Here is a 23,040-nt window from a genome sequence, read left to right as displayed (position 1 = left end):
CAGAATATTCTGAGTTTTAGGGGACCCACAGGGACCATTGAGTCTGACTCTTAAGTGAATGGCCTGTATGGGGATTATGTGCTCTATAAAATTGCTATAATAATATCCATTTTAACCAAAAGTTGTTATTTTAGAAATGAAGTAATTTGTATGAAAAATGTCTATACAGACTTATATTCTCCATTTGTTTGAAGGGAATTCTTTGAACAATACATGTAGCACAGTCTTAATAAGTATTGTGTTGAAGTAGTTTTTGATACTTTATTGTCTTTCCCTTAAAAAACCCCCACATTTAAAATCACAACCAGTAAACAATTATTAAAAAGCAGGTGTTGATGTCTTTGTGAAAACATGATGTTTTTAGAGGCACTTTTAAACAAATAACACCTAGGAAAGATAATTGAATATTAATCTGTGAATGAAAACTCAAAAATCAAGCACCAAATGAACTTCAAAGCATCTTCTGTCTTTATACCTCTAAACCTGATTCTCAGGACATGTGAGAGATGTATTTCTAGGGAAAATGTAAAAGACAACCCCATTATCTAGCCTTGTGGGTTTTTTTCCCTTAACTTTGAGAACAAAAAACCCACCTTTTTTTTTTCTTTTTCAATGTCATTCCCACACTAATGTGATAAACAGTGTACAAATGTAATTTTTCTGTTTTGATGCCTATTTTAAAAATGTCAAGTTAACAGTTTAATAGATCTACCAGAAATATAAAATTATTCTGAAAACCAGTAACTATTCAAGGACTGTATAATGCTTGCATTGTCTAACTTGAGTTTCCTACTTCTTTTTTTTTGCCTATAGACACCCTATTTTTGGCCATCAAATTGTTGGGAGCCGGAAAACACAGACTATGGTCAGTGTAGAAATACTTCCTATTTCTTTTGGAAATTATGCATTTTGTTAATGAATGTGTCATAGCAATCTGTCTTGTTTCACCATCTCACTGTTTAAAAGATAATTATATGTCATGTAGTTTCTGTGAAAGAGCTACTGCCATTGAAATGAATGTGTTGCTACCTTTTTCAAAGTTTGTCAGAAGCTTATCAAAGTCATATTTTGGAGTGGATCTGAGGAAAAAAATAAAAAACCCAAGCCCTAAAAGTCAAGACTCATCATAACCCAGCTTATGATTTATATTCTCTGTTTGGTCCAGCAAGTGTAATTATTTACAATGAGAGAATCTCAGTGAAGCAGAGGAGACTTTATTGATGGTTGTGCAATGCTTATTATCAGATTGAGAACCAAAGATTTGCCTAGTTTAAAACTCTTATTTCCAATATACACCATGTGGAAAATTGCTGATTATGAAAACTAATATAGTTCTAATATGAACTGTATTAGAAAATACAGTTTATTTTTTATTTGCCTGTGTCTTGGGAGTTTATCAGTAAAGTATATATTGAAATTACTGATGGGTGCTTAGACAGCAAAATCTGAGGGCAATAGGTGGCAGTGTATTAGAAAAAAACATTATTAAAAATTATAACAAAGTTAGGTTCTTCTGAACTCAAACAGTGACCTCATTTTTAAAGAAAGTGTATCTATGAGCAGCCTCCTGTTCATTCTAATCCAAACTAAGTACTGAGCTCATCTGAAGACCAGGTCACTTGTTTAGGTAACTGAACATGTACATGATAGGTTTTGTTCTCAAAACTTCAGACCATGAATATCTCATTTTACAGCTTTTCAGAAATGTGAGTGTTCACTTGTAATTTGGATTCTCTGCCCTTGGGAGCCAAAGAGTTCAGGATGGATGGTTCCAATAAATTCTTCCTTCCTTTTTAAAGCAGACTCAGTTTAATTTCAAATACATTGCCAAATAAAGTAATTTTAAGCCAAAACTCTCAGCAGAGCTGCACATGTCTCCAAGGTACAGTTTGAAAATGTGACAGTTTCCTCATTCTATTGGAGTAGAAAAATGTTCAATTTTTCACTGATATTTGAAGATGTCCAGTCAACAGTTACTGAAAGCTCCCGAGGAGGAGGGATTGTTACCACGTGTGTGTGCTTAGCCACTCCAGAGGAGGAAATGAGTCACTGAAGGAAAAATGCTTGATTTACCATTTATTACTTCATTAAAGTCCCCTAATATGTTAAAGATCAGCAAGTAATTAACTATGGTTTAAGAGACATTGAGTTGTTCAGCTCTAATGTATCACGTTACCAGGATGGTTTTCATAAATAATTACATGCTTATCATGTCTGAATTTAAGATCAGGCTGAGAAAGTTTATATTACTGTCCTTTATTCTAAAGTAGGAGATACTAAATTTCCTGTCACACCTGATCAGTGGATTGGTCAATGAATTATAAACTTTAGTCAGTAAATAGAAATCTTGTATAGTGTGTCCAGGTTTGCACCCCATGAATACAGCGTTAAACTTGGAATCAGTGTCTTCATCATGCAGGGAGGTGCTTTTGTTGAACAGTAAATGGACTCACTTGAGAGCTTTTGAGATTTAAATATGTTTCAGTTGCTGAGGTAAGCTCTTTGGTTGCAGAGGAGACAAGGAAGGGGAAGCAAATCCCCCAATCCTGTTATCTCATTGCTCCTTCCGTGTCATGAGCCAGAAGTGCAATCCTGTATGAAACAGACCCACAGCCTCCCTGTGCAGCAGGGCCAGAGCATTGTACTGGAGCTACCAAAGGGGACTGTGTGTCACCAGAACTGGATAATGCTGGGGCATTTGCAGGAAAATAAACTTTTAAGGCACCTTTTCAATACTGTTCTTATTAGGTTAGCATCATCCAAACCCCAGAAATTAGCATTTCCCTTGTAAACAATGGTGATCAGAGGAATACAGGAAAATGAAAATATTTCATCAAAATATTTAAGGAACCAAAATAAATCTAAAGTAGGTTTGCATGTTCTGCAGATTTTCATGGTAATTGTTACTTCCTGGAAAATATAGTACATAGAATTTGTGTTATTACAGATATGCAAATACATTTCCTACTTATCATGCATTATGGTGCTGTGTAGTGCTACGAATTTCATGGACTTGTCTTGAACGAGCTTAAAACTGTGCCCTCTAAAATTATTGACTATGGCAGGCATTAGAAGTCTCTCAAGACCAGCAAAAATCAAACTCTCTCTGTAATCTTCCTTGATCAAAAAAATACTAACAAGGCAAATAAATTTCTTTGCCATTAACCTATTTTAACTAGCCATTGTAGATACTCTAGAATTTTATTTTAATTTAAAAATTAATCCTAACCATTCATCTTTACTCATCCATAACTGAGCTACTGTCCAGAATGTAGCATACTGCCAGGAACATAATTTATCTTAAACAAGAAATTAAATGAGATTGAGATACTGTCTGTCAGCTTATTACCAGAACTAACTAAGAAATAAATAATCCTTACATATTTGTATAATATGTTAATATCTTCTCTAAAATATAATTTGATCCATGTGGGCTTGTAATAGCAATTATTTGCCTTAAAAAATATTTTTCTGTGGAAAGTATAACTGAAAAAGATATACAAACAGAATCTTCCAATATACGTCACAAAACCACAGACACATTCTGATAATAAAGCTGTAGTGCACTGCTACGTTGTGGTGGCAAAAAGAGGGCTTGGATTAAGTTAATTTATGTCAAAATGGAAAATAGCCTTTTGATTGTAATTTCCAAAATATTGACTATGATCATTCTGAGGTAGCTGAGAACAGCCAATTTTTTTAAAGTGCTGAAAATCTTCCTACTTTTTCTTGAAAATCATGCTTTAAGTGTTGTCAAGAGAGATTCCTCAAATTGCAAATAATTTTTACAAAGGCAGGTCCTTAAGTTCCATCTGTTGAAGTCCCATTTTAGTGCCATATGTCTTGGAGTCCACCCAGGCAGGACATGTTGTTCTTTGTAGAATCCCATTGGTTTTAGAGCGATTTTGTTAGTGAAAATAAGTAGTAATAATAACAACTACTATTATTAAGGCTAGTGTAGTTCAAATAACTTTGCTTTTTCCTGTGAGTTAAGTCATGTTCCTGAATTATGATTAGGTTTTGTGACAAACAGAATTGGATCTCAATTCCGAAAACCTGGCTCTTGAAATAGACACAGCTAGTGGCTGAGCATGTGACCTGCTTGGAATTATCTTCTCTTTTCTTACAGATATAATTTTGTAACTGATGGATTCTTTTTTTCTTGGCATATTATAAACAGGTCATGTCATTAAGGATTAGTTAAATAGAGGAGCTAGTTAAGATAATTGCATCCCAGAAAGGGGAAATATAATGCCACTGTATGATGTTGTTATTCCATGTGCATTTGGTCTCAGTTCTAATGGAACCTGTCAGGTTCTCTTGGAGGTTTAGTGACTCACAGCTGTTGGAAATTTGAGGCATTTATTCATATTATTAAAATATGAAATGCTAGGGAAAAATTCAATTCACAATGAAATGGCAATTATTTGTGTTTTTTTTTTTAATTCTTTAGGCTTAGTTTAACATATTTGTGAAAATGTAAGAGGATTGTAAGAATTTCAGACATAAAATAAGAAGAATTAGTAACTTTTACTCATTTTCTCTAGTGAACTTTTGCTGATAGTGCCCTACTATCAGATGGCACCCAAAAGTATCTTTGACATATCAGTTATAGTCTTAAGGATGTTTGGACATACTAGAAGACCAAAAGTCAACTGCATCTATGTAGTTGCAACAGGATATTTGAGCATTGTAAATTTTTTTGTGTTCATTTCTCTCAAATGAGTTAAAAATGGAGGAGGACTGCAGAATGTTGGTAAGTTATGGAGAACACAGTAGATAACTGATAATGCAACATAAGTTTAAGGGCACTTGACGATGTGATCTTTAAGTGATGCTAAATGAGACTGTTTTTCTCTATCTTCAAAGCAAATTCTTAAATTCTGTTGCTGTGAAGAAAGACAAGTTTTGAAAACATAACATATTTTCAGTAGCCTTCCAGGTAAAGTCATTACAAAGTATTACAAAGGCAATGTCCTAGGAAATTAGAGCAATCATGGGGGTTGGGGTAAGTCTTAATTAATTGCTCCCTTTTAAAGTGTGACATACTTTAAAAATAAACTGACAGAGGCCTCTCCATGTTTTGTCTCTGCTGCTCTGTTCTGAACATGAGCCATTTCACCTGACTCATTTCCCTCTTCTCTCCCCAGCTCACAGTAATGCTAAAAAGTACATATTGCACAAAAAGTAACTGCAGTCATGGATCATATGCTTTGAAAGCAAATTTTCATATGTTGAACATTTTCATATAATTTTCTCTTTGGAGTCTCTTGTTTGCTTGTTTTCCATGCTTAGCTTCAAATTCCTCTATGAAAACTTGAGTAGTCCAGGAATTTCCTCTCTCATTTGTCTTTCTATACCCTTTACCATAGAGTGACTGTTTGGAAGAGCTGTGGGGAGAATGCATTGTATATTTTCATTGCCCAAATGCACAGGGATTTCCTTGGCAACAGCTTATTAGTAAGCAATTTGTATTTGAGAAATACTGATCCCTATTGCTTACCCGAGCTCTGCTGGAACACTGCATGTTCTCAGCATCTCTGGAAATCAATCCATAACTATGAGTCAATAGCTTGGGGCAAAACATTTGATAATATCAAGAAACATGAAATGATTCAATGGATGTAGTTTTAAATTGTATTTGACAATTGGATATTCTTAGTCTGATCTTGGGTGACCTTTTTCCCATATCCGTTTTTTGTCACCCTGCAGGATTTTCCAAGGCCATCATCATCTGGGGACTTCTGTATGTTGAAGATTAATTTGCCTTTTTCTAATTCTTGATCTCTTCAGTAGTTTGAAATTTGGGTTCTTTCTTGCTCTTTGTTTATGTAAAATAGTCCTCTGCTTGTGTAAATCTATAATCGAATTGCTTTCCTGAAGTCTTATAGGACAGAATAGGATCTAAGAGTAAAGACTAGAAATAGAGAGAAGTGTTTCATGAGTTAAGGTTTTGATGATTTGGCAATTTAATGCAAATGAACCTGATCATGGTCTTCCTTCTAACTTAATTTTATTAGCATTTACTTAAGAGTGTGTTTCTTTTGTCGATACACAGGGCTCTGTGGTGACCCATTTTTAAGACTAAGTGAAACTCAATAGCTGTTGCTAAGGGCAATTTTTTTCCTATTGACTAAGAGCAGAGGTGACCTAAAGATGGTATGAAATAGCCCTAGAAATCCCAATGTTTAAATAAAAGAGTTAATTTCATGCTTTCCATCCTGCAGTCATGTTTTGTGCTGATTGTCCTGTAATTCTCCATCTGAAGCAGGCACTTGCATATAGAGGGAGAACTGCCTGCCCGCAGGGCACTTTGAAACTCTTAGACCTTGAAGTACTTGCTATTTTCTTTGCTCTTTAGATACAGACTAGGCTTATAACACACTGACTCTGAAAACAGGATTTTGGCTCAAGGAGTACATAAATTTAACCTGGCCTCAGTGGAGATAAAGAGTGTTCACTGAAAACACACTTGTGTGAATCCAGCTGTGACCCCACTGGCACTGTCACAGTTAGGGAAGGAGTTTGTGTACGTGGTGGTGGGGGGTGTAGGTGCCGTAGTCTGTGGTCTTCAGAGGCCCAGTAGAACTTCCATTGAATTTAGCTGTGGCCTTTGCTCCACTGTGGCAAAAGGGAAGATTTAGCCCCTGTTTAGCAACAAGATAAAACTCCTCAGTGTGGGTTTTGGGTGAAAGTTCTGGGTTTGTTTTTTTGTGGGTTTTTTTGAGTAAGTATAATATAATGTCTACTCAGTCCAGTTTCTTGAGCCTAGAATGAAATGAGTCATAAATCTCTAAGATCTAATCTAAAGAAAAAATCTATAGAGGCTTCTTAGGAGCTTTCAAATGCAAGTGAACTGTCAAGAATAGGAAACATGTAGCAAACGATGAAAATTTTTTTTTTGAGTGTGATAGTTTAAAAACTTTTAAGAGGCAAAGTACAGGCATCCTCTCTATGCAACTCTGGATTTGTAGTCTCACTTGAAATTCTCAGATTGCCCACATTTTGTGAATGCCTGCACAGAATTTTCAAGAGCTAGTAGACTGTATTTACTGCACAGCTACAGAAATGTGTTTCAATACTTGTTTTCTTGTTCAAATACCCATTTATAAACATCACTGACCATCTTTCATCGTGAAATGTTACAAATTAATATGGCCTTTAAAATTATTGGCAAATCTGTTCTCTCATGGTAATCAGTCACTTCTAAAGCGCAAGCTATAGCATCTAATATATAATTCACTTTAGTAGAGGCAATTATGTTGATTGCAAAATCCATCAGAATACACTGGCTCTAAAAATAAGTGTATAAAGCAGTCCATATTTAGCAAATTGAGGTTATTAATCAGACCCCGTTCCTTGCATATCATTCATCCCCATGGTGAGGATTTTTCAGCACCCTTGTCAGGGAGGGGCAAGCAAGGGCAGGTAGGCAAGAACTGAGGTTGGCAGCAGTGCAGGTAGGAACAAGGTAGCAGCATGGATAGGCTACAGGGCTGGTTAGAGATCTGTCTACAACACAAGGCAAGCCTGTGCCAGGGGGGGTAGCTAGGCTTGAGCACAAATCCTGGGTACAGGCCTCAGTGGAACCCCTGGATGGGGTCCTCGGTGGAATTACAGCTCCTTGGTGTACTGAGGGCCCTGACCAGGAGCTTTGTGGGATAGATAAATAGAGAGCTATGTATAGAAATAGAGAGCTTTAGTTGGAGATCCTTCCTACAGGCTGCACTTCTTGTGAAGCTGTAAAAACACTGTCAACATGTGGGATTGGAAAAGCAGACACTGTAATTCACTGAAATTCTGGGAGATCCTGACTCTGCTTTGAGAGGGAAATTGATTGACGTCCTCAAAATCCAGCTACTGGACAAGTACAGTTACTTCATGTGTGATTTGGTGCAGAAAAGGAGTGGTGCCTGTGAAAGGTACCATATTTCAATCCATATTTCAAATCTCATTGTCCTGAAAGTCAGAAGAACAAAACCTCACTACTCTATATCTTCAAATGATCTGGCTGAAAATGAGGGTGATATTCACATTCTTGCCTTCCAACTGGCTACTGAATTTTTTACAGATAAGCCAAATAATGTGATAGGGAGCATAAACTGGTGAAGACAAATTCCTGAGCTGCTGCCAGCTTTTTGTGGCAGTACAGTTAGCTGTTAAATAGAGGCTCAAACATGCACTTTTATAAGGATGTAATTGTTAGCACATAGCAATGGCAATAAATTGAGTCAGAGTAGGAATGTCCTCCAGCACTTTTTTTCTCCTACACTTATGCTGTACTTCCCGCAATAGTAATTTTTCCTTAGGCATATTCTACCTTATTCACGGTGGCACATAGAAACATTTCTGGCATAAGGAATCCAAGCCACAGGTGTTTTAACCATTAGACTCCTCTGAAAGGGAAGGGATCTGGATATTTCATTTAAAAGAAAAGGCTTTGAGGGATGAATATGATTTTTTGAGTCTTGGCCAAGTCATGCTCATAATGAAAACCAAACATCTTTATATGGACTCTTTACTATGGACTGGGAGCAAAGAGGGTCATTAAAAAAACCCTGCAGGGAAAATAACTGCAGTAGAGTTACACAGTGAAGACACAATAGTGAATTAATAATGTGTCGAGCTAATTCATCTCCTGGTGACCTGCTGGTTGTTTCTCTGGTGTTGAAATCTCTGTTATCTGAAGATACTTTTTTGATGAAACCTATCCTGACAGAAAAATGAGCAGTCAGCTACCTCTGAAACAAGAATTTTTGTAGGTGGTAGCATGAAATATTATCCCAAAATTTGCCCACAATGAGACTCAAGAAAGATCTAAACTAACTAAAAGTGCCTGTACTGGGACTATAAGATTGTGATTTAAAAGTTTTGATCAAGTGCAGGAACAAGGAGCTTTTTTTGTTTCTGTTCAGTTGGTATTAAATTGGTAGACAAATTTTGACCCCTGGAATTCTCAGAACTGTCTACACACTTATATGAAGTGTGTATTTTATTGCTAATATTTACGAGGGGTTAAGGAATTTTTTTTCTTGTTCATTGAAATAACCAATTTTGAAGGAAAAGAGGAAAATGCTTCATTGTAAAAAAAGCTAAATGACAAAGACCTTCTCTCTCCTCAAGAATCTCTTACCAGTGTACTGATTGTGAATGCAACCTAGGTACAAAAGGTCCAAAATTCATCCCCTCATCTTTTTGTGATGCATGCCAATGCATTAGTGTGAGTGTATAATAATATTACAATCCATGAAAGCTATAGAAACTCTCTGTCTGTTGTGTGTGACATGGATATAGATCTGTCTTTGTAGATTTATAGATACAGAAACTGCCTTGGAGCCGGGGGGGGGGGGGGGGCGCGGGGCAGGGAATAGAGAAAGAGAACACTGGAGTGGCTTCTTATGAGAGTGGAAAGTGAAATATTATGAAACAAAGTAGACCAAATAATACACACAAAAAGAGGAGGGGAAGAAAAGACAAAAATTGCATTAACATATAACTCATTTTACATCAAGTACCACCTTTAATTGCAGGTAGAAGTGCTTGTAATCAATTCAACTAAAAGAGCATTCACTGGAGTGTATTTGCATGCATTTGCAGGTATCTTGTCAGGACTAAATATTTCCATGGAATCTTAAATCTCAGTTTTGGATGACTAACTTAATATTCAAACCTATATGTAAGATGAGCACCTCCTTCTTCCTAGTTAGGAAGAATTAAGTTCCTGTGTGAAGTTATTTCCCAGAGAGGCTTTGCTCCTGTAGACCAGCTGGCATTCAGAGAGCAGGAACATTCCTAAGCACGACCAGTAACTGTGGGCTCTTTTTGTTTTCTGTAGAGATAAGTTAAGGTTTTTCCACCTACTCTGATCAAAAGATTCATCCATCTCACATGAGCAGTGCTCTGAAGTAATGAAGTGGGTAAATATTGTGCAATTAGGAATTGTGCTGCACTCATTGTCTCATTGGTGGGGGAATCTGTAAAATATTCAGAGTCATTTGGAAAGTATTTGCTGCTAAATAATGTCTATTGAAAATGTACTTTAGCATTTTATTATCAAAGATTCTGCTCTGTCTGAATGAAGTGGAGGAAGGAAAGGTCTTCTGAAGGATTTTTTGATTTAGAAAATAAATGAAAGAATATTTTTACTCATATGTAACAGATGACACTTTTTTTTTAGTTTAAGTATTGGTTATAGCAGACTAATCTGTATGAGACATGAATTTTATCTAGAATTATTTTTTAGCTAAAATCTTCTTAGGTTGAAAGTTTGTGCTTTCTAAATATAGACTCAAAATAAATAAAACCATGTATTTGTGTTCTTAAAATCCTGTTTGACTAATACAGCAGCAGCTCCTGCTGAAACTCTTATGCATTATGATTTATACACAGACAGTTTGAAAAATGCCTCTGCCATTTTTCTTTAATGTGCTAGTTCCCTGGCCATTAAAAAACCCTGACCTCAAGTACCTCATGAATTTTGCACATGATGTCTGTTGCATAAAGCAGATTTTATTATTATTTGATGAACCTATGTATCTGATCCATCATTTCAGTTACAATCCTGGTAGCCTTGATCCCATATTTAAAGCTTTCTAGAACAAAGGGAGAAATCAAACCAAAAAAAGCTAGCTTTAAGCCAGACATGAAGCTTTTATTTCTGATCTGCCATGCTTGTGAGATAGTAGCAAATTCTGTTTATTTTATTCTGTTCCAGCTGTTTACCTCTGCAAGCGGACAATGCAAAACAAAGCAAGGCTAGAACTAGCAGACTATGAAGCTGTAAGTACCTGGCAAAAAGTAAATTTTTCAGCTGGGCTTGATGAGCCTGTGAAATAATGTGAAGCATGAGAACTATGGGCATTATGTGTGAAAATCTATTAGTTATCCAGTTCTTCCAGTTTGTGGGTCACTGCTCAGTAGTCTTAAATTGTGTTTGAGAGATGATAGTGAAGGCTAACTGGACAAATGTTGAGATTACAGCCCATCTCTAATCTTACTCTGCTCAGATCCCCATGCCAGGATCACAAATAACTTCACAAATCCCGGCTGCACCCCGAGTGTTTGGAAGAGGTTGTTCTCTACAGCATTTGAGGTTTGAACAAAGGATCTCTGACAACATTTCCAAAAGCTCTTAATAGATGTAGAAATGTGAATCTCATTCTTTACAAGGGATGCTGACACCTGAGCCTTTTCCCGTCAGCTAGCTAAGAGGCAAAGAGGGTCAGACTAGAGGCATTCCTACTCCCTGACAGTTGTGCTGTGCCTCGGGCAAGGTAAGATAATTGGGGCCAGGAAGAGCTTGAAAAAGGGAGAGTTGGATTAGCTGTTGAGGATGGCATCCGATAAGGAGAGAGATGGCTCGAATTCTAACTCTACCCCCAAAAAGTTCCTGAATTTTTCATGAATCTGTCAACATAAAATTCACAAACAGCCCTGTCTCTGGGCTGAAAGCTGTCCAGGTGTGCTGCTGTGACCTGATAGAAGGATAGTCAGCCTGGCCTCTCAACACGCCAGACACTCCAGCCACAGCACCATTCTGACACACTGCATTACTTCTTTTGGCACAAACTTGTTTTTCAGTGTACTGCGCTGTGGGACATGCATAATTTTATACTCACATGCCTTAGAAAACTCCCCTTCAATGTACAATCCATAAGAGCCTTTTCTGGTATTGACAAGATCTCTAGAAAGTCTGCTCTTCTCTTTCTGTAGTCTTCATTCTCAGTGATTATGGCACAGAGATATGTTTGCAATGCATAGAAATATAGTCAAAATAACACTTTTGTTAAGAAGACTGCATACTGCTGCTGTTTAAGCTGTGAAGAGATTTAGAAAGCTCTGTTGGAGACAGTGAAAATGTTCCATCATCAATGGAAGAAAGAATTTTGCAATGATTTTATAATTTTTCTTCCTGTTATTATTAGTAGGCTGCAGAATAGATACATTTCCTGTACAGTATTGAAGAACTATAGTCTACATTTTTAAAGATAAGGATAGCTGTGGAGGTTTGACTATACTACCAAAAATGGCAGCCAACACTGTCCAGTGGAAACTATTTGCATAGATGAGTGATGGAGAATTGTCATGTGGATCATCTATAATGAACATAACTGCTGTTATCTTTCATTGTTACATACTTTCAAAACAAGGATGTTTGTTCTATTTCAAAATTGCTAAGATAGCACACAGTATATAAAAATGTTTCAGAAATCCCATGTTCTGCTGAAGGATGCATCTACCCTTTTTATCAGAGTTTCAAAACTAAAATAGTCAAGGCATTCAAAAGTATTCCATCTCATTGGATGGCAAGAACAGACTTTGTATCAGATAAATAAGGTCCATTTACACTGACACAGATATCATGGCTTGTATTATGTTTTGGTGAGGGGGAGGTGAGGAGAGGAGGTAAAGATAAAGCCAGAACCTATTAAGGAGTAAATAACTTGCAAGCTAACCCACTAAAATTGTGATGTATTCGCAGGAGAGTTTGGCCAGGCTACAGCGAGCTTTTGCTCGGAAATGGGAGTTTATTTTTATGCAAGCTGAAGCACAAGCAAAGTAAGTTCCTTTGGAGATGAGCAGTTTTCATTTTGCATGATTTTTTGAAAGGGGGGGGGGAAGTGGTTTAATACATTTTATGTTTAAAATTACTGTCCTGGACACTGTTTCTTTTAAATGTCCTATGACATTGACAGGGTTGACAAGAAGAGAGACAAGATAGAGAGGAAGATTCTTGACAGTCAGGAGCGAGCATTTTGGGATGTGCACCGTCCGGTGGTGAGTGCTGCTGGGGCCATGGGGTCTGTGAGCAGGGCTGCTGAAATGTCACCTTCTCTGGAGCTTTGGGGTGGCCTGGGCACAAGTAAAACAGCAGTAGGGTGAGGGGTTGGGGCTTGCCTCCCTCTTTTAAGGATCTTGAGTTTATATGAATCTGGTATTGCAGACTTCAGATGTGTGTGCATCCAGTTCACGATTTTCAGTGAATAGATGTGTTGTGCCTGGTTTCTTGAATCAGAAGGTACCTGTCTTTGACTATTATCATCTCAAAGGTTTCCTGGGTATGAGTCACACAACCAAAATTATCAGCATAACTAAAAATACTCTTAAATAAGTCTGACTATTTTTCTTTTTTAGTCTGCTTTTTTGCTTGCTAAGCCTTTTAACTTCATTCCAGTTATGCTTCCAAGCTATTTTCGAAGCATGTAAAGATTAAATATTGGCTTTGAGCTGTGGGAGTCACTGTCTAAACAAGATTTGTCTGAGTTCTTTGTCAAAGTCCATCTGAAACAAAAGTTTAAAAAAGAAAGTTTCTTACATACTCAACTATATTTGAGTGCTAAAATTGTGAAAAAGAATGTCATGTCAATTGTTACAATAATTCCAATTAAACTGAACTTTTTTTTCTTTGCTTTACTACAGAGCAATATTGCTTTCCCTTACCTAGAGTTAAGCTTTCCTTCTCTGTTTATGCAGTTTGGTATCATTACCAATGAAATCATATATGAACTATATCTTTTGCTCTGACACTGGGGAAAGCTACTTTTAGTGGGGGAAGTAAAATTAGGTGATGACACATGTGGAAGAATAGAATGCAATGAGAAAGTTTAAAAGAAAAACAAAATTGATCATGGTCAGCTTACATTTGCAACTGTGGAAGTGAAGTGGTCATAGAAGAAATGGAATTTTAGGTAGGATTTATAATGTCAGGTAGCAAAAATAACTTGATGTGAAAAATTCCAGCCACAGGAAATAGATTCAAAAAGACTGGGATATTATTGTCTAATCACTGACATAAAACAAGGAAGGAGAACAGAAAGCAATTTTCCATCTGATGTAGGTTGGAGCTACATAGGGAATAAACACGAAGTATCTGTGGACCTGAGACCTGTGAAGGTGAAGAGAGCTTTTATATTTGCTGCAGAAATGGATCTAAAGGTTTTGAATCTGAGGATGTTATTTTCAGGTTTGGAAGAGATGAATTGTTGAAGCTTCAAGAGACTTAAAAGGGACCAGAACAAGAGGAAATTGAATCTGATTAAGAGCTTTGGCTGAACTGTGGATAAATCTGCCTGGTCCAGCAGATGTTTTTAATCTGGCTGTAAACATACCTAGGAAATATCAGAGGCAAAAGACTGGCTTACAGTCAGCAATGTAGGCTCCTGGCTTTAGAAGATATAAATAGATGAATGGAGAGGTCCATACTTTGGTTAAACTGCTCCTCTCAAGAGTCAGTGAAAAATAATATTATTTTTAAAAACAACATTATAAATTTACTGTCACAGTAAAATCCAGAAGCTTCTTTTGAAAAGAACAAAAGATAAAACACAAAAAGACTGAAAAGAGGAGGGTGATGCTAGAGCTAGTTACAATTTGTAATGGATTTTCAAGCCTCCAAAAGGCCTCCCAAAAAATTACAAAAATGCTACTGCAGCTCTGGAGAACTAGATTTTTTAAACAGTTTTTTAAGGTGATGTTTGGATAAGAATCTGTGGATAATGCTTATTTTTATTTACAGTGTTTAGCCTTTTGATAAAAGTTCAGAGGTTAGGGACAGTGACAACATAGTACAAAATGCACTCCAATGTAATTTTTTTTTAACTGAAAACAAGTTTTGAGGATCAAATGTTTTATTATTTTTGGTTGGTTGGTTGGTTGAAGCTGAGTAAATAAATATTTTTTGGGGTTTTCTTGCAGGCATCCTGGTCCTTAGTTGCTTTATTGCTATGTTTGTTACCTCCCCAGATACAGTACTGATACAGAAGATTTACATTAAAAATATGAACTATGAATATTAAATTTGCATTGTATTTCAACTTTAAGTTGATGAAAGGAGCAGAAGAGGGAAGCAAGGCATCATTCCTAAAGGACAGTGCAGCAGTGCACTACAGGAATGGGAGACTTGAGAACAGCTGTATGGCACCGGAGCCAGGAGAATGGTGATGCAGAAAAAGAGGATGATTAGGTATCAGAAATGTCACTATGACTCATAGGTTTTAAAGGGAAAATTAACCAAGGTTTGACATGTGAAGAGGATTTGCCTCAAAAAACACCAGTGTTTCATAGGTCCAAGTCAAAGGCAAGCCTGTAGGTGATTACAGAAGTTCTAGAAGATTTATGCCACAGTCTGAGGGACAGACTAATTCTTCAAAGTCATTTTGACTGTTACTTTGGATTTGCTGGTCCATAATTTTTTTCCTGGGTCTTCAGACTGAGATGATGCTTGGAGACAAGCTAGAGAAATTGGATTTGGAAAAGTTTATTCAAGTAATCATATACTGCTCAATTTTCTTCCGAGAGACAGTTAAGAGAACAGCTTTGTTATCTCACTGTTTAGTTTCCATTCCAATGTTTATGTAATTGCTGTTTCCCTGTGGGGGTGTTTTGGTTTGGTTTTTTTTGTGGGGGGGAGGAGTGGGGGTTGTTATGTGTATTTCAGGATATGTATGTGGGAGTGCAATCTTGGTCATTTCTGTAAATCCCAATTTCTGCTTTATGTAGAAAGATCTTAGCTTGCAGTTAAAAAGAGTATGGCCGAGCTTCAGCTGTAGATAACTGCAGCCAGCAAAGACATTCCCAAACCATATTTAGTTTTACTAGTTCAGATACCAGCCATAGAAAAACCATGGAAATTTGTGTCAGGGAGAGCTGTATAAACTCCCTTGCAATCCTGAGCATCAGGCCTAGGAGAAAGTCCATGCTGTTATTTCCAAGGTAGAGCCAGTATCTGGCATAGGTCTGAGATTAGTATTATTCACATAAGTGATGCATTTCTCTTGTTGATGGCAGAGTAAACACATCTTGAAAATCTTTCTCTTCTTTTCACCTACCTAGAAAGTGTATTATTTTCATAATTTTGAAACTTCTGTTGATAACAGTGTGGAAATAAGAAAAAAATTGGTGAGGAGGATTAAGGCGTTAGTCAGAAACAATAACAAATCAGGCTAAATTGCGGAAGTGAGTTACTTCTAGGAGAAAGAAATTGAGAAGCTGCTTTTGCTCAAAAAGAAATGTCATGCTCCTTATTAAAGTCTTTCAAAGAGAACTTGTTTCATCTTTTTTGAATTATTATCTCTTTCTAAACTCCAAAATCTTACACATGTTAAAAATGGACAAACGGGTACTAAAGTAGTAAATGCTCTAAAACATTCTCAAACCCATACTAAATACAGTCAGAGCAAAGTAGCTGTGGCTCACTCTAAAATTAACTCTTTTAGGTAACAAGCAAGACAGCTGATGTCTTGCTGCTACAAATTATTCATTTTTCTTCCTGAGTTATATATTAATGAAATAATATGGCCATAATAAAAAAGTCCTTTTGGATACTTGCTGAGATTCACAACAATTCAGAAGACAGTGGGTGAAGTATCCTTTTCTTTGAAAGTCACCTGTGTACTTTGTAACTGTAAAAACTTGAAAAAGCATTTAATTTTCTCCAGTGCCTCTCTGACCTTTGCCATCAGTCTGTGTTGGTTGTATTACAGTCACATTTAGCAGGTTTCTGTACAGTTGTTTTTAAAATGAAGATGGTAAATACACAACAGATGTGCTAGAAAACTGCAGTGCTATGTGTCCCTCTTCAAAGTTTAAAAACTGGCTGTGGTTTAGTCATAGTGTGCTTTGATAAAGCACGAGCATGCGTCAAAGTGTGAGCCAGTTCTTTTATTCTGCCATTTATAACTTGATTAAACCCAATCCACAGGACTTCTATTCCCATTGCTGTTACTATTTTGCTCGATTATGGTGATTATTTTCATTCTCTGGGAAAAAAATGGATATAAAATATTGATAAGGGTAAGACTTAATGACCTTCAAGGTCTATTCCAACCTAGATGATTCTATGATTTTATGAAAAACAACAACAGTATTTGTGTGATTTAATACAGGACAGAGAAGTATCTGGGGTGAGCATATCTGGATTAGGGTGCTCCTTGCCATTGCTTCCTAGCACCAAACTAGGAAAACAGTGTTCTTCAAATATTTTATAATTTGTCACATATCCCACACCTTTTGCTTCTCTCTCTCTTTATGAGACTCTATGTCCATTAATTCATTTTTTTCTTTTTTTTTTAATTGTATTTTTAGTGGTCTGAACATGACCCTTAACACCTGACCTGGCAGGTAACATTTCCAGGAGTTGATGGCCAGGCAGTGGGTTCTTCTGTATTTTAATAATTATTTCATTCTGTCCTTCAAGATTAGCCTCAGAGAGTTGTCAAAACAGTGCATTTACCTTGGATAAGATAGTACATGCCTGCATTTCACACTCAGTGGTAGACTTTTCTGGGCCAGTCACTTGCAGAGCCAGAGAACTCTGCTTTTTCATATTATTTTCAAAAAATGTATAGCTGTCTTCAGAAAGCAAATGTGAATCATGCCATCCATCTTCTCTAGAGATATATACACATATAATTTTCATGTCTTCTTTTGCACCTGTTTGACCATATATCCTTACAAGGGAGTTACCTCTACAGGAGACAGGGAATGCAGCCAAACCAGGAATTGTCATTCTCAGATAATTGCCCTTCTGGTAATGAAACAAAACCCAAGTTAAATGCTTTAACTTCAAAAAATGGTCATAATGTTTATGATCCATACTTCCATGTAATTGAGGCACATATTTATAAGCCTTCTAGCTGGCCTGCTATCTAAGATCTTTGTAGAAGATTTTGTACTCACATTATTTAGCATTTTTATTTAGTCTAATACTTGAGAAAAGGTGGGGCAGATGGGGAAAAAGAAGCCACGTTTCTTGCAAGAGTGCAACAAAACAAATTTTTGGAAGTTAAAATTGACAGGTAACAAGCTGTGAGATAGTTAATTGATGAGATGGTGGAAGGACACCAAGAAAAATGATATGACAATATGGTTTTGAGTAAGACCCAGTTCTGTGTGAAACTAGGAACGTGACCTGAAGAAGTAAGTATAAGGAATTTTTTTTATAAGTGCAATGTTTATACACTGATCTTTGTATCTGTGGGAATTAAATTTTCTCCTTTAATCCAAAGCATTTTGTCAAAGATCTTCTTATAAGTCAAAAGGCATATAATCAATTTCTAAATGTCACCTATATTTGCCATCAGCTTTTTCAGAGATGTGCTAGACTTTTCTGTTGCCATTTATTTTCAAGTGAATAACCTCAATTTCTTCTGTATGGAATCTGTAAAACAGCAGTTTCCTGCCTTTTGTGGTAAAAAAAAAAAAAATATTGAGAAAGCAATAATGAATCTAAGTATTTAGCAAAGGGGCAATAAAATGGAAAAATTTAACAAGTTTCCTTGTGCAATACTGGAATCTTCACATACACAAAAATCATTTTAATACAGCCTTAAGTAAAATTAATCCTACTGAAACACCATTTGAATAAATACAATGGATCTAATTTCTGTGCAACAGTTTCTGGTTCTGAAAACCAGTCACGACAAACCTGAAATGGTATATCATAAATTAAAGCTAATTAGAAATTAAATCAACTTGCAAAAATAATTAAGCATAGAACTTCAGTGCAGGAGTATTTTTTTGGGTACAGCTTCTTGTTTAATTTCATATAACTTATCTCAAGAATTAAATTTTAACATCCTTTTCTTATGAATTTTGCATAATATGTAATTCTGTGACACACACACACACACACACAACTAATGTTTTTTTTTTTTTAAATGATCAAATCTTGTTCCCTTTAAGGTGAAAGCTCAGCTTTCAACAACATCCATCCTTAATCAACCAAGTGTGTGAGAACATGAGGATCACTGTCATGGTTCAAGATGTTTTATCTCCTATGGATGCATTTTATGGTTTCATTAGTTAGTATTACATTCCTTGAAAACTTCTCTGAGTCTCGCTCCTGTTTCAAGCAGATCTTCCATTTGCACAGCCAGTGGGATTCCTCGTGTGTCTGATACTACTCAGGGAAAAGATCTGAACTCTAGTTTGAGAAGACAAATAAGTGGAAATTGGTGCAGTGTAGGTTTCTTTATTTCGGAAAGATGCTAAAAATCTTTGAAATTTTAAGTGGTCCTAAAGTCATTACTAAGTGAGACTTCACATCTCTTAGTTTGAAAATCATCGGAGTTTTACCTTGCTGCAAACATAATTAAAGTTTGATCAAACTGATTGATCAAATGTCTCTTCTTTTTCTGATTGTGTTTGAACTTCATTTATCTTATCCAAATAAGAGAAAGAGCTCATAGTTGAACTTTTATCCATTAATTGCACACCTTTCTGTGCAATTTTGTGACCTTTTTGATTAGGTCAGTTGCAGAACAACAGTGGAACTACTGTTATTTTGGTAGTAGTCAGTGATCTGCAAATCAATCTTTTAATAAAGGATGTATTGATTTTACTAATTGGTCCAATGGCAAGATTCTATCTTCCACGTGGGGCTCTCTACAGTATGTTTAACTTATGCAAAAATGCAAAAATTCATTATTTCTCCATCAGTATATTTCTAGTGTATGACACAGTAAGTTTTATTGCTCATTCATTTTAGTTTAACAAATAACTCTGTAACTTTTTTATTATTTATCTCTGTTCTTTAATGAGTCAAAATGAAATTAGCTATTGAGGACAAGTATTGAAAATTTAAATTCATTCTATGCTATCTGCATAATTCTCTACTAAAACCTTCAATGGAAGAGAACACTTAATCCTAACAAAGGTTTTATTAATTCTTATGAATTAAGACAATCCCTTCCTTTGAAGGAAGAAGCTCAATAAGATTTTACATTGAACATTCTGTGGCCTGAAATGTCAGTCCACTAAATGAATAAGAAAAAATGAAAAGCTTTTATTTACTTAATTAAAAGCCAGTAGGTTTTACATTATTATCAGCTCATAGCTGCTTTTAGCAGTTAAGCTGTGTACACCTAATTTGTTTCCATTATCCTACTTGACTGTAGATCACTATTTTCAGGTGTATTTGCAGCATATCAACAGATGTTTTGCGTGTTTTATAAATAGATTTGTATTAAGAAATATGAAAAAATTTGAGGTTATTCTAGGCAAGTCCAGTTCCAAGTTGTATTCACTTACTTCAGTGTCATACTGAATCCATACATTGCAACTATTTATCCTATCCTGAGTTCCAAAAAAGATAGTGTTTGTAAGTATAACACATACATAATGAAAAGACTATAGGTATTGAAAATATCTAATGAGTTAGTAGGACAAGCAGGTTCTAATAACTTCACCCTGATTATCTGGCAAATTTATGAGGCATCTAGAAATAAAATATGAATCATGCTTGTACAGAATCTATACTTGAGAACAGTCATGGGATTTGCTTCCTAAAAATTATGTTTCATAGGTGGTAATTGAAAGATATAGCTATAATTCTGAGAGGAGGTAATTTCTAAAAGGCTTGAGTCTGTAGGAAAAGCTAGTAACATCATGAGCTAATTTGAGAAGTTTGGTCTGGAATTGTGGAGGTGAAGTCTTGATAGGAGCTCTTTCCAAAGTAGTCATCAAACTTACATACTTATTACAATTTACATTTGCGGTTACTGTGGTTGTTGGACTGTATTCCAAATATTAATCTGTGTGTTTGCTTCTCATTAGAGCTATGATGCAAGTGGGACCTCCACAAAAGCACTGTGATATAACAGCAGGTGTTGGAAGTCCAGTCACACTGCTTGTTTGTCAGTCACACAACTGAATGAATCAAAAGTGCATGTTTCCAGAGAGATATTTGTGCTAAAATTAATTGTGCAGAAGCTTGGACTATGGTACTACTACAAGTAGCATATAATAAGATAATTTACACACTACTATATGTGTGTGTGAAACTCTAAGTGCTATAACATATAATACAATCATTAAGTAGCTAGACCCATGCAATTTAGTTTAGAGTTTGTAGTTATGGAATTATGCTGCGTAGTGAAAAAAAAAATCTACCACCTGTATCATAATACTTAAACTCAGAATAATATTTTCCCTTTCTTCAGACATCTGCTGATTTACTGGGATCTTATTTCTAGAGGTGTTGTCATGTGTTCACACGCGTGATTTCTCAGAGTTATTTTCACAGAACTGCTGAACCAAATGGGAATAGTAATTAAAAAATAAACTTTTAGGGAGGATCATAAAGTTCCTAAGAGTGTTTCAGATTAGATACCCCTAGCTGATTGAAAATTAACCCCTGATTAGGTTCTGCAGTTTTATGTAACAGTACCTTTTTCTAACCACAAGGAAGTGGTTCCTGTAGCCCAGTCCCTGTGATCACTGGTTTGTCTTTGCTGCCTTGGAAGCTATAACAGGGGCTGGTGAAACCTCCTCCAGCAGCACTTTCAGTGCATAGTCCTAGGGATTTGCAGGTTCTGGCAGATATGGCTCCTGGGTTTATTTTTTTCATAACTCAGTTGAGGTTTATTGATTTCTAATTATAAAGTGAGCTACATTTTAAAAAAGGTGAGTTTTCTGAAATTTTTATCTGAATTTGAAATTTTGCTGTCCTTTGACTGGGCCTTAAGATAACAGCCATTTTTCCAAATCCTGTAAAAAGACCTGGCCACTTGTACTCAGTGTGTTTGGAATGTTCCTCTGAGACTTTCTCTTGCGCCAGCAAAATTTTCAATAGTGCAGCTCTTCCACTGGAAAAGCCCCTTTATTTGTTGACCTTGAAGTGTGTAAAATGAGGTAAAATCCCAGCATACAGTGACAATCATTACCTAAACCTCAGCTTTTCCTTGTAAGCCTTAGTGGGTTCTGCACACTCGAGTAACTTCCATCTCAGTGAAATGAAGAATTGGTGCAGTGCAGGAGAATGTAGCCTGTGTTTTTCTTTATGAGAGCCTCAGTTTTAGCCATGGCTGACAACTTACTCAATATAGGATTTTAATGTCTCCTTTGATGCTAGATTATGTATGAGAAAAACAGACTTCCCCACATTACCAGAGTCAAACTGGGTATTTTTCCAGCTAGTAACTCTCGATTTTTCCAGCTGAATGCCACTGATATTTTTCCCCCTCATTTCTTTATTTTGTAATCTTCCATTTCTTTTATATAACCTTCTCCCCTTGATTTTTAACTATGCACTGTTCAGATAGCTGCACAAGTAAACTGGAATCGAAAGCCTACAAATAAAAATGAACTCTGCTCTTCTGCTTATCACTCACTGCCTAATTAGCCTCTTTTCTCTACTTTAGAAAGTGATATGAATAGTTACTGTTGAGGGTTAGAAGACTCCCAGAAAAATGACAGGAATAGCACCAATGACAGAAATAGCAGAATAGATTGTTGCAGAATCCAACTCTAACATTTGAGACACAGAAAATTTCAAATTTTAAGCTTACTCCTTTGTGATAATCTTCTATTTCACATAATGTAAAAGAAAGATTTAAATCTCTGCTTTTCCTTTATGTTTGTGTGTCTGACTTTAATCTTTTCCAGTGAGAGAGACAATCTGTCATGTTTGTACCCAGGTCCATAATTTAAATTTAAAGGCTTTTAAATTCTGAAGCCTGAAGATCTTAAAACTTAGTATTTTGCAATTACAGTTGACAAGTTAGCCTATGCCTGCAAAACAAATAAAAATATCTATTTCACAGTGTACTGACACTGAAATGCAATGAAAGTGCCTAAGGTATGTGAATCAATCTACCTAAATATTTACTGCTTTAATGAACTCTGAATTTATGGGTGTGCATATTGAAATGAGGTAATTATTTTAAGTAGCACCTATGTATTTTTAGCTAAAGAGAAATTACATTTCCTTAAATCAACCTGAGGTTTATTTGTATGGGCTGGGAGTGCAGCACAGGCTGCTGCAGGACAGGGGCAGCAGCAAGGAAGCAAATACCAGTCTTGTTTCCACTCTGCTGTTGTGGGATGCGGAAGGCAGAGAGATGAGTTTCACACGAATGTGAATACTTGATTGGAGTGTTCTGTAAAGTGGATTCTTTGAATTTCACTCCCTTCATTTTGTGAGGAGTAGGCTGTATCACAGAAGCGTAGGCAGAGAGGGACCTCTGGAGGTCTTCTAGTTCAACTTCCTGGTCAAACCAGTGCTGACTTCTAAGGTGAATAAGATTGTCCAGGCACTTGGGT

The 23,040-nt window shown here is 36.2% G+C and overlaps 1 protein-coding gene across 8 annotated transcripts in view; it reads left to right on the top strand.

Moving 5' to 3' along the window:
* RGS7 (regulator of G protein signaling 7) overlaps positions 1 to 23,040 on the top strand; it is a 233,350-nt gene that overhangs the window by 162,548 nt on the left and 47,762 nt on the right. For all 8 annotated transcript variants that reach the window (XM_036380812.2, XM_036380813.2, XM_036380814.2 and 5 more), the window contains exons 6-9: positions 814 to 865; positions 10,715 to 10,779; positions 12,482 to 12,558; positions 12,696 to 12,777. In XM_036380812.2, coding sequence (XP_036236705.1) covers positions 814 to 865; positions 10,715 to 10,779; positions 12,482 to 12,558; positions 12,696 to 12,777 — 276 coding nt within the window. The remainder of the gene's footprint in view (positions 1 to 813; positions 866 to 10,714; positions 10,780 to 12,481; positions 12,559 to 12,695; positions 12,778 to 23,040) is intronic.

The sequence above is a fragment of the Molothrus ater genome, chromosome 3, assembly GCF_012460135.2.
Source record: "Molothrus ater isolate BHLD 08-10-18 breed brown headed cowbird chromosome 3, BPBGC_Mater_1.1, whole genome shotgun sequence".
NCBI lineage: Eukaryota > Metazoa > Chordata > Aves > Passeriformes > Icteridae > Molothrus > Molothrus ater.
Note: the sequence above shows the minus strand (reverse complement) of the source record. Positions and strands in the feature narration are given on the sequence as shown.